The sequence below is a fragment of the Peromyscus leucopus genome, chromosome 2 (assembly GCF_004664715.2).
Source record: "Peromyscus leucopus breed LL Stock chromosome 2, UCI_PerLeu_2.1, whole genome shotgun sequence".
In the NCBI taxonomy this organism is placed as follows: Eukaryota; Metazoa; Chordata; class Mammalia; order Rodentia; family Cricetidae; genus Peromyscus; species Peromyscus leucopus.
The window spans coordinates 142,313,132-142,328,498 of record NC_051064.1 but is presented as its reverse complement, the minus strand read 5'-3'; the positions used below and the strand labels follow the sequence as shown (position 1 = coordinate 142,328,498).

The following is a 15,367-nucleotide window of genomic DNA, read 5'->3' as shown; positions in this document are numbered from 1 at the left end:
TGCCCCTTCTTCTCCTCTCCTGCATTTTAAGGAGCTCCAAGGCGCTCTTCCACAGTTCCTGGCTTCAGTTCTTGCTACAGCTCAAACATTAAAATCAATCGAGCCACAGAGGGCTGGGAGGAGAGCACGCCCCAGCATTATCTTAAACAAAGTTGACGTTTGTTTCTATACCTTATTGGCGCTCCCACAATGTGGGGGGAGATGGGGTTGTGACCTGTTCACCCCAATCGAGGAAGAAAGGCAGACAGGGGAATGAAAACGAATGCTCTCTGCTGCATGGTGTGGGATAATGAACAGGAAGCTCTGTGCAGGAGCAGAGCAGTGCCCAGAACGCTCACACGAGGCCAGCAAAATAACTGAAGTTAATATGACCAAGGGCTCTCAAAGGCACACTTGCAGGAATGGAAAGGGTTAAAGCTTCAAGTAGAAACAAGATGTATTTTTAAATACTTAAATACTGATAAATATTTGCTTTAGGTGCTCCTGAGGGTTCAAACAAAATATTTTGTCTCATGTCTCTCAGCGAATTTTAAGACAAAATTGGTATCGTGTCAACAAAAGGAGTTGTGGTTAAATCTGAACTGACAGTGCTGTGGGAACGCTGACCTCTGTGGAGACACTGGAAGTTCTGCCACATCCAGTCTCACGCGGCTGAGGAGCCCACCATCTTCACTGCCGAGTCACTTTCCCACAGCACACATCCACAGTGCTCAGGGACCACCAAGTCCTACCCTGCTGTGTGCAGGCGAGGCTCGTTGTTTTCTCTGGAGGGACTGTAGACACCTGGCTCTGGGCAGTGAGGGCAGCCCCAGGACCCGGAGTTCTAAGAGGTTAATGTTTCTGTTGTCTGCCTACTTGGGAAAAGCAGAAGAGTCACCAGCTGACAGCCAGCTTCGGAAGGCCACAAGGGAAACAGAAAGACTACGAAGTGGAGCTTCTGAACTTCCAAGTGTCTGACTATTGATGTTTAAGTAGAAAGCAAGTCCACAGGCACTGTCCACGTGCAAGCATACCACAGCCAGGGGCAGCGATGCCTGGCTGCTCATCCGCTGGCCTTGCCTCTAAGTCAGGGCCCCACAGGATCAAACAGTCTTGGCCAAAGGACTGGAGGAAGCAACAGGGCAGGGAGCTGGGGCGGTGGGACACAGGAAGTAGGCACAGGGGTGTTCCGGGAGCAGCTCCAGAGCACATGCCTCTCCTTGAGAGCCGGCCCTTCCCTGGGCTTCCACAGGGAGACTTTCCTGCCAGGACCATCAGAGCAAAGTTAATGGCGAAGAGAGGCCCGAGCATGAAGCAGGAGACACTTGTCCGACAGGCAGAACGCTGGCTGTGAGCCAGGACCTGGGCCAGCAGCAGTGGCCTTGTGCCTGGGAGACAAGAGAAAGGGAGAGAGAGGGGCTGGGGAACACACTTTTTTGTAGTTTCAATTTTGGTTTTAAAGGCAAAATGAAAATCCTTTACCACTGATGAGAAACCACCCAAATCCATAGTTGCACAGCCATTTAAAATACTCCTATTTTGATATCTCCTATGTCCAGGCTATGGTTTAAAGACTAGTAATTTCCAGTGTCGTCTTCTGAACAAAATCAACACTCTCCTGGGTGCCTGTACTTTATCTAGGAAATGAGTGAAAGTACAAACCAAAGCCCTGTTTGAAGGACAAAAGAAAAAGACAACATGAGGGATCTCCAAGGTCAAGGACATGGTTCTCAAACCAGCCACTTGTCAACAGCACAGCAGAAGGTGTGTCACAGTGGGACCCTTTCTGGAAGGAACTGTTGCCAGATTCCCTTTTAGGATCAACTTCTACATTCTACTAATAGGGATGGGTGTGCCCAGTGTAATGTGGAGATAAAAGAAACAGAAAAAGCAATCTTCTGAGCTAGGCCTGGTGGCACATGCCTTTCCTCAAAGCACTTGGGAGGCAGAGGCAGGAGGATCTCTGTGAGCTACATAGTGAGACCCTGCCTTGGGGGAGTGGAGTGGGAGGGGGGAGGAAGAGGTGTCTTTTGATGCTTCAGAGATTTAAAAAAAAACAAAAAACAAAAAACGGTACTGGCATTTTAATTTTACTTTGTTCTGTTGAGACAGGGTCTCATATGACCCAGGCTAGCCCTATCATCCTGCCTCTGCCCGAGTGTGAGGATTACAGGGGTGTGCCCCGACACTGCGGTGGATACTGGCCCCTGGCGATGGAAGGCTCGAGAGCATCAGACTCTATAGACACTGGAACTTTGTAAGAGAAGCAGGAGCAACAGATGCTTTTTAAAAAAGGTCAAATGCCCAAAACAAAACAAAAAGTAAAACATCCCAAACCAAAGCAAACCACCAAAGGACAGGGGAGCAGCCTACAGACAGAAAAGAGGCCCCTGAGGACCCAATTCTAAAAGGAAAATAATGTTTTTTGGCAACTTGCAACCAAACACGATTGTCAGAAAATCCCATAATCAGACACTGCATGTTTGCTGAGACATATAGGGAGAACTCAAAAGATAACGGACAGGAAGGAGGCAGACAGACGGACGGACGGATGGCGGCTCTATAAACATTGTTTCACCGTGACGCCAGCATACAGGTAACAGTGTTATTTCTTGTTGGGTGACGTCTCTGGATCACAGAAGGGACCAGGCACAGGCTGCTTTTTCAGAACCGTCACAGGTCCTCTGTGGTCTAAACAGGACAGGGAAGAACTGTGTTCTGTAAGGGACTCTGATCCTGCAGCACAGCGTCTGAAGCCTCTTCCTTGGGGTCCTGTCTGAGAAGGCCACAGAAAGATCACAGGGCTCTTCAGCTTGCTTCTTGTGGGAAGTTACTGTTGTTAGTCTGTCCCTTACTTCCTGGTCCGGTTATCTCAGAGTAGAAAAGGCCAGCACAGCCTCCGCTAAGACAGCAACAGCTGATCTGAACCAGGACGGTGGAGATCTCACCTTTATTTGTAAACAGAGTTGGCTATAGAATATATCTGTATATATTTATATATAATCTTTTCCTTAATGGAGATTTGACCCCAGCCTGGAGTGAGTTAGGCGTGGAATTGGAGTTTTGGTTTGTGGGAGCATATTGTTTTCCCAAGTCTCAGTCCAAATGCTTGTACACTGGAAATTCCAAATGAAAAGCCACAAAAAGGAAAGGACTTTGAACACATTATCTCTTTGCTCGCACAAAGTACAAGGCGTTTGTTTTTGGATAGTACTTCACATTCTGCTTCTTGTCCATGAGCCCTCCAAATATGATAAGCTCTCCTCGGCCCTGTACCACTGTGTGCAGGCTGGTTTCGGGAGGTCCGACCACAGAACTGCTAGTAAATACTTTCCATTTGACCCGGCCTTTCTCCTTGGTGTCTTTAATGTCCAGCACATACATCTGCATGGGCTTGCAGTTCATACTCTGGTACAAGGGTTTGCCAACATTGAGGGATTGTGGAGGGTGGTGGCCCAGGCGTCGGGCAATGGGGGGTAAGGAATGACCATCTCCCTGGGCTGGTCCTGGGCGGGGAATGGGTACTGTTTCTCCACTGCTCAGGTTCTGACTCCCAGGGGAGCTTGGAGAAGACCCAAGAGGAGGACTTAGTGCGGCCGAGGCTGAGGGGCCTTTGGATGACATCGCTTTGATGGCTTCCAAACTCCGACGCAGGGCACTGGGGGATACAGCCCCTGCAAGGGCACTGGCCACATGTGGTGGGGTGTGAACACCATTGGTCTGTTCTGGAGGGTGTCTCACACTCCCTGCAACTGTCCTGCTGTCGGGACCATCCACATGACTGCTATTGGAAGTGGACTTCAGGTCCCAATTCAGATCAATGGAACTTAACCTCAGGTCCTTCTGATCTGGCAGAGACCCTCGTCGGGGGGCTAGAGAAAGTCCCATTTTTAGGTCATATCCTTCAGAGGCAGATGGGGTGCCTGGAGATACCACTTGTACAGGGCTGTCTAAGGAAGCACCCCCGACAGCGGCTGTTCCTGGAGACAAGGTTCCACCGTTGAGGATGGGAGAGCCATCTCCCCTGGCTGGGGAGAGGCTCCCTTCCCGGGAACCCGAGGGAGTCTGCCTCTGAGCCCTGGGCCTCAGTGTTCCCCAGCGGCCATTAACACAAGGAGCTTCATCCATACTCCTCACTGGGGACTGGGAGCGGTATTCTCGGGTTTCCGGAACCAGGGCTGGAGGAGTAGCACTGATAGGTGATGGGCGAGAGTTCAAACTGGGGCTGAGTGGTGCTCTCCCGCTAGGAGCCTGGCTGAAGACCACCACACACTGTCCCACCTGGAAGACAAAGGACCTGTGCTCACAGCCTCGCCTACAGTTCTCATCACCCTAGCAACTATCTCTAACATGGTCACTGGGAACGGAGGCCAGCTGTTTGTAGGCCTGAGCTGTGGAGATAAAGGAACAGTGGCTTTGGCTACAAAGGCAAGCAGACGAGGATGATTGCTGCTACAGTGTGAGGCGCTGTCATCAGCCATGGCTGCGGGAGAGGGGCATCTGTGTGAGGGACCTGGGGACATTCTTAGACAAACAGATCCTTAAAGCTAGAAGGAAAATGATATACACCTATGTGCTCCAACCAAGCAGCTCATGGACATGGGAAACACTAAAAGAGGACATGACACCAAACTGGTTTCTACTTCTGTAAGTCTAACAAATTATTTTGGTTTTTCAGTTGAGGGCATTTCCTGCTGGCTACTCATTCCCCACTTACCCGGCAGGCTGGATGGCACCACAGTTCTGGGGCACCGTGGTCTTCATTTTCTACCTTGAGTGGCTGCCAGGCCCAGGGACCTGGGTGCATGTGCAGCAGCCAAGCATCTTTAAACAGCTGAAAGAGAAGGCCCAAGGGCAGAACTCAGGGTGGGCATGTGCTTCAACACACACAACTGCTGTCCCACAATTGTTTGACATTGACTTATTATTGTGTGACAGAACTATCGTCTTAGAGCTGTGCTACCTGGTTGAAAGTGTGTGGGCTTTGCAGGGTAGACATCCTAAATACTCAGCTATTCATATTTGCCTTTGTCTGCATCTATGACTCCTGCCTCCATTCACTCACACATGGCCACTGACTGTCCTGGCACATGGAACTGTTACCCATACATCAACTGTAACTGGTGTGTGTGTGTGCATGCGCGCACACACAGGGAAGCAATAATATATCCATTAACTTTCTCAGTCTGCATTCTCAAGTAAATTCCGTGTGGACTTTGGTTATCCACCTGTTTTCTACCCCACTGCCCCCTTTATTGGCAAACTTTGTAGTTTAAAGAAGAAACAGAGCTAGAAGGAATTGAGGAATGAGTAAGAGACCAATGTTTCTGGTCAAAAGTACCTCTCCCTCCACTCTTCAGAAAAAAGAACAGAGGAAAGGGCAGAAAATACAAAAGCTATCTACTCAAAGTGTGAGGGTGTTCTCTGAGTCAGCATGCCCAAGGAGGACTCTATCTTACTAAACAAGCAGGACAAACATGTTTCCAGTCGCTGAGGCAGAGTCACTGCAATACTCACAGCATTGGGACCGCCACAACCGCCAAGGATTAGGATAGTTGCATCATCTATAACAATCTGGGAAGATGAAGAAATTTAAAATCAACCTACAAAGACACAGGCATCTGACTCATGATTCAGTGACATACACAAATGGCATGCCCAGCTCCCAGTGAGCTTTCCAGTTGCCCACTCTACCCAACCCACATCAATGCTAGCCCTTTGAACTGATGACCCTTGAACAGACATACTCTAACTTAAGAAAATATTAACACAAGAGTGTTAATCACAGAAAATGAAGAATTCTCTTAAGAAATAAAACCCCACTAAGGCCACTATAAGTAATACAGCAATAGAAGCTGAGAACAAACAGCACCAAAAAAAAAAAAAAAAAGAAAAAGAAAAAAAAAAAGAAAGAAAAAAGAAAAAAGAAAAGAAAAGAAAAAGAGAAAATTCTCTTTGGTTTACTGCACAGAGTACCTCATCTCATTCCCATGAAGATACTAACTAACTACAGTGCTTGCTCAATAGTTAAACTCTTTAGCACCTGGGACTGGCCACCTCGTGGATGAGGACTGGGGCCAGAGATGTTCGGCTTGGACCACGCCCACTGCTCCAGGTCAAGGACCCAGACTTCATTGCTCCTGTGAGATAAGAACACAGTCATGAGGAAGTTGAGAGCTCCAGGGAGCACAGTGGTGCCTGGGAGTTTCAGTGCCTGTGCCCAGCGGGGAAACTTACACCACTTTCATACACACAGCCTGTCTGGGCTAGAGGCTTCAGAGATGATTTCCTCAGAGTCCAGGGGCTTCAGAAGAAGAAAAATCGTGGCTGAACCCTAGTTTTGTAGCCTTAACAAGAATCTTTATTTTCTCTACCTTTGGTTTCCTTTCCTATGAAACAGAAACACTGCTGATCTTCAGAACTGACAGAAACCAGGCATATGCCAGGCATGGTGCAGCATGTCTTTAACCCTAGTGGGGGTGGGGAAGTACAGGGCGGCAGAGGCCAGAGTTTCAGGCCAGCCTGGTCTACAGAATGAGTTCTAGGTCAGCCAGGACTACACAGAAAACTGTCTTGGGAAACAAAGCGAGAGGGGGGGAGAGGGGGAGAAGGGGAGAGGGGGGGAGGGAGGGAGGGTGCACCAGAGAACTGAAGAAACTATTTACATTATCAAGGTGTCAGCACACACTCAGCACTGACCCCATCTTGGGACTTTTCAACCTTTTATCCCTCTGTGGCCATGAGGTCTTATCTGAGTTGAGTGAGCAGCCACATGTTGGACCCAAAGTACAAGCAGGGGGCAGTTGATCAAGTAACCACCTTTCAAAAACAAAAACCACAAGAGAGACAAAAATGATCCTGAAGGCATTTATCACGGTGCAGGAGCTAAAAAAGGCTCCACTGATCATGACGACAGAGTATTTCACAGTGGTTCATAAAAGCATCGGGTTTTTGTTTTTCAAGACAGGGTTTCTCTCTGTAACAGTCCTGGCTGCCCTGGAACTTGCTCTGTAGACCCGGCTGTCAGGGAACTCACAGAGATCCACCTATCTCTGCCTCCTAAGTGCTGGGATTAAAAGTGTGTACCACCACCGCCTGGCTTAAAAGCTTCAGTTTTATCAGGAACCAACTGCTATATTCAACTCAAGAAGGCAGCAGTGCTGGGTGTGGAAGCAGAGACAGGCAGACAGCAGGAAATTCAAGGTTAGCCTGGTCTACATAAATTCCAGGTCAGCCAGAGAGACCCTGTCTCAAAACACCAACCTCTCCTGCCAAAGGAAAGAAGTAGTATGACCTTGGCATGGACATCCCGCCTCTCCACCCCCACTGCAATCTGAGCACTTGTAAGGCCAAGAACTGCATGAATCAAGGCCAGACAGAGTTAGCTATAAGTAAGACTTTGTAAAAAAAGAAAAAGAAGGAATCTGGGCAAGGACTGACTCCTGGCTGGCAGTTTCTAGTTTACGGTTATCTCTTTAAGGTCTTCTATTTACTTACATAATATGATACAAAATAAGTAATCCCAAACTTAAACTCTAAACCCTGTCATCTGGAGGGCAGTTCCTTTTTTGTTTCTCTCCATAAATATTTTATATTTAATTTACATTTTTGTTTTGCCTTTTTTTTTTTTTAAAGACAGGTTCTCATATAGCCCAGGTTGGCCTTAAATGTAGCCTAGAATAACCCTAAACTCCTCCATAACTTTTTTTTTTGTAGACTAGGCTGGCCACTTTATAACTTATTAGTTTTATTTTATGTGCACTAACATTTTGCCTGCATGTATGCCTGTGTGAGAGTATCAGAAGCCCTGGAACTGGAGTTACAGACAGGTGTGAGCTGCCATGTAGATGCTGGGAATTGAACCTGGGGCCTCTGGAAGAGCAGCCAGTGCTCTTAACCACTGAGCCATCTCTCCAGCCCCTCCATGACTATTTTAAAACATAAAGCCCATGAGTCCTATCAGAGAACAAGCTTGGGTCTGCTTTCTTGATGGCTCATCAACTCCCCATTTTATTCAGAACATATAGAAAACTCCTGTGGTTCCTACTCACACCAGTAATGCAGATGAACTGCTATTCTGGCTCTGGACTTCACAGGATGGGCAGTGATAAGGAAGGCAGTGGCTGGACAGTTTCATTTCTAACTCACTTTCCCAATCTCCTATCCCATTTGGAGAGTGCATGATTTCTACCTATCCTGTGAATATGCCTCTCTCCTTCTCCTGGAGGGCCTGAGCTGGGCAACAGGGCATCCTGCTTCTTGGAAGGTGACCTTCTATAGGCACAAGATAGTAGACAAGGGGGAGGCTTCACAAGAACTTGACCCCATCGGATTAAACAGAAAGAAATTCCACTTAACCTTGACTTTGTGGAGCAGATTTTCAACCTAGTGATTGGTGATGGAGAGACCAAAGAACTAAAGACTGGAAGGAAGTAGCTAACTAGGTTGAGGAGAAGTATGTTCAGAGATATGCTGTGCCTAGTTCACTTTCCTGGCCTGGTATGCCTAGGAGTTTCTACCTTTACATTAGCAAATCAGAAATACTCACATTTGCCGGGATCCTAGAGAGCCACCAAAGACAATCATTTTGTCACCTATCACACAGGAGGAGTGGCCAGCCATGGGAGGAGGCCCATGGGTGGTGACAATGCAGTTCCACCTAGTGGAAAGCAGAGGGAAGAAGAGAAAGTCAGAACCACCTAGCCATCTTGAAAGCTTAAGGAACAAAGGATTAGTGGCATCCACTTTAGACTGGCTGTCGTCACCTTTCTAGCAGACATCTGACACCCTCACAAAGACACACATGTAGGCCAAACACCAGTGCAAATAAAAAAGAAAGAAAGACAGACAGACATGTCTGTCAGGCATGGTGGTGGTGGTGGTGGTGGTGGTTGGTGGTGCACACCTTTAATCCCAGCACTCAGGAGGCAGAGGCAGGAGGATCACTGTGACTTTTGAGGCCAACCTGGTCTACAATAGTGAGTTCCAGGGCAGCCAGGGCTATGTAGAGAGACACTGTCTCGAAAAACCAGAAACAAAATAAGACAGACATGTGTGAGAAACAACCCACTTGGTCTGAGAATGTGGCAGTCCACAGGGGTCCCCATGTGCACACTGCTCCTGTGCTCCTGGAGTGGAACTAATGAAACTGAGAAGGCCTTCTCCAACTGGCCTGCCCACTTTCCTCAGAGACAACCAGAGCTCTTCTACTTCTTCTCCCGAGGAAAGGGCACTGCAAAGCATCTCAATCCAGAAGCAAGCTTCTGCTGTGCACTCTCCGCCTGGACAGAACTTTTGTTTCCATCAGGCTCTTCAGGGGATTCTGTTGTTTTTGCGTTAATAATTTTAAAAATATTTATTTTTATATAAATGTGTGTCTATGTGAGTATATGCTGTGTGTGTGTGTGTGTGTGTGTGTGTGTGTGTGTGTGTGTGTGTTGGGGGGTGGGGGATGGGGGATGGGATGCCCAGAGTCCAGAAGAGGGTGTTGGATTCTCTGGAGCTGAGTACTTGGGAAGTGAGCTCTGGTCTCCAGCCCCTCCAAGGGATTCTTGACACACAAAAACTAAATCCATTGATTTATACTCCATTTTTGGGCCAGCAAGATAGCTTGATGGGCAAAGGGACTTGCCACCAAACCTAATAATCTGAGTATGATCCCAAGGATTCACATGGTTAAAGGAGAAAAATGGCTCCTGGAGTTGTTCTCTGCACTCCATATACATGTTGTAGCGCGCGCGAACACACACACACACACACACACACACACACACACACACACACACACACACCAAAAAAGTAATACAATGAAACCCATTTCTTCCAGATATAGAATGTATTATCTTTGTGACTTACCAATTTTTAGATGGTGAGTATGTGTGGATTTCATCAAAGAATCTCTCTGGTTGGTGTAAGGGATAGGGACTTGGCCTTGTCCAGCCACCAAATAGCACTAGCAAGTCCTTATATACAACTAGTGTGGCTCCAGCTTTGGGGGAAGGATAGGACCCTAGGAAGAGGCATCAACACTATGGTTAGGATTAGGAACATACAATTCATTAGGCTAGCCACAGGTCATCTTCCCTTGGAAGGACAAGGAGGGGACCAATGTCACACAGGGGAGAGAGGCTGTGTTTTCAGGTCTGAGAGACTCATTACTGATTTGTACATCTTCATAAGCAACAGAGAAAGTTACTCAGCTTTCTTTGGAAAGTGGAATGGGCTGGGTATCCATCTCAAAAGGTCCCAGTTTACCTTAGCTTAACTTTACAATGGTGCTGCAGTAGCCAACAGTCAGTGGAAAGACTCCTTTGAAATTTCATCTTTTATAGGCTAGTGAGAATGCTGGGTAATGCAGTGAACCTCAGCTCCCAGTCAGTCTCCTGGCCACAGGAATGGTGGGCACTGCACACCACTCTATGTTGCTGTGTTGGAGTGTCTGGGAGGCCAGGTATATTATATATACTTCCCACTTAGAATGGGTTTATTGAACTATAACCCTATCATAAATCACATGGAGTTTGAGACTAGCTTGGGCTCCATGAAATACCATCAAAAAAAAAAAAAAAAAAAAAAAAAGTAAGAAATTTGGCCCATGATGGGATGGCAAATATCTCATAGATAGGAACCTACTCTTCTAGAGTTTCTGTTTTGAAATGATCATTGCTATTTCTCCCAATTCCTCACTGGGTATCTCATTGTTAGTATGGTGAAAGTAATTTGTCCCAAAATCTAGGGGTCAGAAAATACTGGAATATCAAAAAAAAAAAAAAAAAAAAAAAAAAAAAAAAATTACCAGGCTAGAAATGGCTTAGCAGTTAAGAGAACTTGTTGTGGAATATTAGTTTAAGATGTGTTACATTCATTTGTACTGTAGAATATTTGTTTAATGATGTATGCAGTCTTTTATGTTGCATTTGTTTAACTCTGTAAAGCTGTGTGTTACTTTGTCTGTCTAAAACACCTGACTGGTCTAATAAAGAGCTGGATGGTCAATTGACAGGCAGGAGACGAATAGGTAGGTCTGGCAGGCAGAGGGAATAAGTAGGAGGAGAAATCTAGGGATGAGCGATCAAGGAGTGAGAAAAGGAGAGGAAGATGCCAGGGGCCAGCCACCCAGCCAGTCAGCCATGGAGTAAGAAGGAAGGAAAGAAAGATATAAAGAAAGGTCAAAAGCCCAGAGGCAAAACATAGTTAAAGAGAAATGGGATGATTTAAGTTAGAAAAGCTAGAAGCAAGCCAAGCTAAGGCTGGGCATTCATAAGTTAAGAATAAGTCTCCATGTATTTATTTGAGAGCTGGGCTGCAGACAGCAAAAGAGTTTTTTTTTTTAAAAAAAAAAAAAAAAAACCCCAACTACATCTTGGCATTCCAATGTGGGACCTGAATTTCCACATAGGGCCTGAGAAAGCTAAAATAAAACAAAACAAACAACAAGCAAAAACTGGAAACAGCTCATTTAAGAAGCTCTGCTGATGCAGGGTAGTGGTGGTGCACTCCTTTAATCCCAGCACTCGGGAGGCAGAGCCAGGTGGATCTCTGTGAGTTCGAAGCCAGCCTGGTCTACAGAGCGAGATCCAGGACAGGCACCAAAGCTACACAGAGAAACCCTTTCTCGAAAAACAAAAAACAAAAAGAATAAGCCATGTAGAGGTGGGAAATACACAGGGAGTCTAGATCCTATATAATGTTATGTTGATACTGAATTTTTTGAAGGCTGATGAGCAAATGACAGCAGCTGACAGACGTGGGACTGCGAACTGGACTCCTAAATTGAACCAATCTAGATATTTGAGGGCTATCTTAACTTTAAAAAAGAAGTAAAAAAATGTGTTACATTGGAGAAGAGGTTTTGCTTTTGTTTCCATAGAAAACCAGAGGCTGTGGATTCTTTCAGGGTTAATGTGGATCAGGTTTGATTGAGGAAGACCTCTTGAATCTTGACAGGTGATATATATCAACAAAGGTTACAACTGGTCTTCCCAGGACTTGGCCTTCATCTCAATTTTTTCAGGGACTCCTAAAGATGCCTCTACCCACAGACAACAGGAAGCAGTCTAGAGAACACAACACCCACATTCCCAAGAGATGGGGTAGGTGGTTTTTGGTTATTTGGTGGGTTATGGGTGTTATCATTTAGGGAATATAGAAATATAGGATAAGGCCGGGCGGTGGTGGCGCACGCCTTTAATCCCAGCACTCGGGAGGCAGAGGCAGGCAGATCTCTGTGAGTTCGAGGCCAGCCTGGTCTACAGAGTGAGATCCAGGAAAGGCGCAAGGCTACACAGAGAAACCCTGTCTCGAAAAACAAAAACAAAAACAAAAACAAAAACAAAAACAAAAAAAAAGGAAATATAGGATAAAAAGACAACTATTAATCTCTGATATTTTGCACTGGCATGGATTTTGGTATACTGATAGAACATTAAAGTTATTTTTGTTATTCTGTATATATGTTTCTACTCTTGTTTGGGGTATTGTGCTTATGCAGCTCATTTTAAAATGTAATGTATAATTAAGAAACGAAGTTAGTAGTTAATCTATAATAATCAAACTTGTAGTCACATTAAGTATGTTTTCAAGGTTAAACAGGTATATTTTAGACAGATAGATGATTTTTAAACACTTCAAAGACTATAGAATATGGCATTTAAGATGTTTAATAACCTAAGGTTTTTCAGGACAATGAGACACATCTGCTTCTGGCAGCACCAATTTACTTCACAAAAGGTTGATGGGCATTGAAAAAACTCTACATGGAGTTTGCTTTCAATGGGGCAAGGTTAGCCAGTAGGGCAAGAAACTGTTCTTGCCTTGACTGATGACAATATGCTATACAGACTGAACAAGTGGAACACAGGAAAAAGACTGTTGAACTTTGCAAAGACAAGATAGGACAGTCCTTCAAGATTCCTGCTTCACAGGAGAGTCTCCAGATATTCTGCAGGACACAGAGGGAAGTGATTGACGAACTTTGCCAATACAAGGCAGGACAGTCCTTCAAATTTCCTGCTTCACTGAAAAGTCTGCCAGATACTCTAGGCCTATAGACTGAAGATGGATGCCCCAACATTGCAGAGGAACTTTGGGTGACTGTCCAGGCAGCCAAATAGCTCTCTTGTTAGGTAATATTACATCCTTCTGGGGTCTTTGATGGAATTAAAGACTAAATAGTTAAGAGTTGTAGTTTCCCTTAGTTAAGACAGGTGGTAAATTGGGTATAAACTTTGGAACCACTAAGATAAGATAGATAAAAGACTATTTTTTCTGAATTTGCTAAAAACAAATGGGCTGAATGTTGTAAATGTAACTCTTACCTGATAACTGTTTTTGTTGTAGTTTTACTATGTTAAAGTTAGAACCTTTAATTTTTATCTAAACAAAAAGGGAATGTTGTGGAATATTAGTTTAAGATGTACTACATCCATTTATGCTGTGGAATATTTGTTTAACAATGCAAAGATGCATTCTTTTATGTTGTATTTGTTCAACTCTGTAAAGCCTCCAGACTAGCATGTGGATTTGATCTGAGACCTGGTGATACGGCTTCACAGTCAAGTAGAAACTGAAGCTTAACACCACGGGTCTTCCACACAATGAAACAAACAAGGGTGCAATTTTTTATTTTTATTTATCTGTTTAATTAATTAATTATATTATTATTAATATTATTATTATTTGAGACAGGGTTTCTCTGTGTAACAGCTCTAGCTGTCCTGGATTGCTTTGTAGACCAGGCTGGCCTCCAACTCACAGAGCTCTGCCTGCCTCTGACTCCTAAGTGCTGGGATTAAAGGCATGCTCTACCACTGCCCAGTCATTTTTATTTATTAAGATATATTTAAGTATTTATGTGTAAGAGTGTGTGTGTGTGTGTGTGTGTGTGTGTGTGTGTGTGTGTGTGTGTACATGAGTATAGGTGCCCTTGGCGACCAGAGGCATCAGCTCCCCTGGAGCTAGAACTGCAGGCCCCTGCTGGAAACTAAACTTGAATCCTCTGCAAGAGCAGTATGTGCTGTCAACTACTGATCTATCTCTCCAGCCCCTCAAAATACAGTCCTTTAATCTGCAAAACAATCTCTAGAGCATCTACACTGAGTCAGGGATTGTATTTCTGGGGTTAATAAAATCCCCTGAGCAAATAAAGAATCAGTGCTAAACAGGTATTTTGTCTGGGGAGAGAAACTTCAATTGAGAAAATGCCTCCAACAGACTGCCTATAGGAAAATCTGTAGAACATTTTCTTAATTAATGATTGATGTGGGTAGGTCAAACCCACAGGGATTTCATGGCAGTAACAGCCAAATGTCACAGGACAATAAGAAGATTTACAATCCCATCACTTTCTCAAAAATCATTTATATTCTCAACAAATAGGATTGTTATCTTAGTTTTAAGATTAAATAAGTTAAAAAAAAACAGTACATTTTGTTTTGTTTGTTTGTTTGATTTTTCAAGACAGGTTTCTCTGTGTAGTTTTGGCTGTCCTGGAACTCGCTTTGTAAACCAGGCTAGCCTCGAACTCATGAAGATCCACCTGGCTCTGCCTCCTGAGTACTGGGATTAAAGGTGTGTGCCACCACCGCCTGGCAAAAAACAGCACATTTTTATTTACACATGTGGTGTGTGTGTGTGTGTGTGTGTGTGTGTGTGTGTGTGTGTGTGTGTTTGTGTGTGTGTGTTGGTTACACACTTGTCAAAGCACCCGTGTGGAGGTCAGGATACCTTGTAGTTCCTTCCTTCCGTTTTTTGTGGGTTCCAGGGATGGAATTCAAGTTGGCAGGCAGGGAGCAAGCAATACTGATTTTTCCTCTGACTTCTTTATTTATAGGGGTCTCCCCTTGAAGGGCACCACTCATTCTGATGGTCTTCTGCTCTCAGATAACCCTTTCTGGAAATGCTCTCATGGACCTGCCCAGAGGTGCATCTCCTGCTTGCTTCCAGAGCCCATCATGATTAAACACATGGACAGACTCAGTGTTCAGACTCCTCCTGCTGGGCACAGCAGCACTCCTAGCACTTGGGAGTCGGTGCTAGGATTGCTGATCAGTGTGCACACCCCTGATGCTGCTGCCTCCACCCTTCGCTGACATCAGACCCCAGCTTCTTTGGCCTTCCAATTAGGACTGAAGGCCACTGGCTCTCTAGGAATCTTCTAGGCCTTCAGCATCAGACTGGGACTGCTAAGGCATCTGGCTTTGTGGGCTGAGCAGCTAGTGTTCTCAGCTTTTCCAGTGTGCAGATGGCCACGGTTAGACTACCCAGTCCCTATGGTGTAAGCCATTCTAATGAATCTTTGATTTTTATTTTATTATCTACTATTATTTATTATTTATTAATTTTTGGTTTTTCAAGTCAGGGTTTCTCTGTGTCCTGGAACTTGCTCTGT

The 15,367-nt window shown here is 45.1% G+C and overlaps 1 protein-coding gene across 1 annotated transcript in view; it reads right to left on the bottom strand.

The window, feature by feature from the left end:
* Positions 1-2,465: 2,465 nt before the first annotated feature.
* Fbxo42 (F-box protein 42) overlaps positions 2,466-15,367 on the bottom strand; it is a 67,865-nt gene continuing 54,963 nt past the window's right edge. The window contains exons 5-10 of the mRNA XM_028880701.2: positions 9,835-9,988; positions 8,528-8,638; positions 6,023-6,119; positions 5,497-5,553; positions 4,697-4,813; positions 2,466-4,260 (exon numbers count right to left, since the gene is read on the bottom strand). Coding sequence (XP_028736534.1) covers positions 3,145-4,260; positions 4,697-4,813; positions 5,497-5,553; positions 6,023-6,119; positions 8,528-8,638; positions 9,835-9,988 — 1,652 coding nt within the window. The 3' untranslated portion in view covers positions 2,466-3,144. The remainder of the gene's footprint in view (positions 4,261-4,696; positions 4,814-5,496; positions 5,554-6,022; positions 6,120-8,527; positions 8,639-9,834; positions 9,989-15,367) is intronic.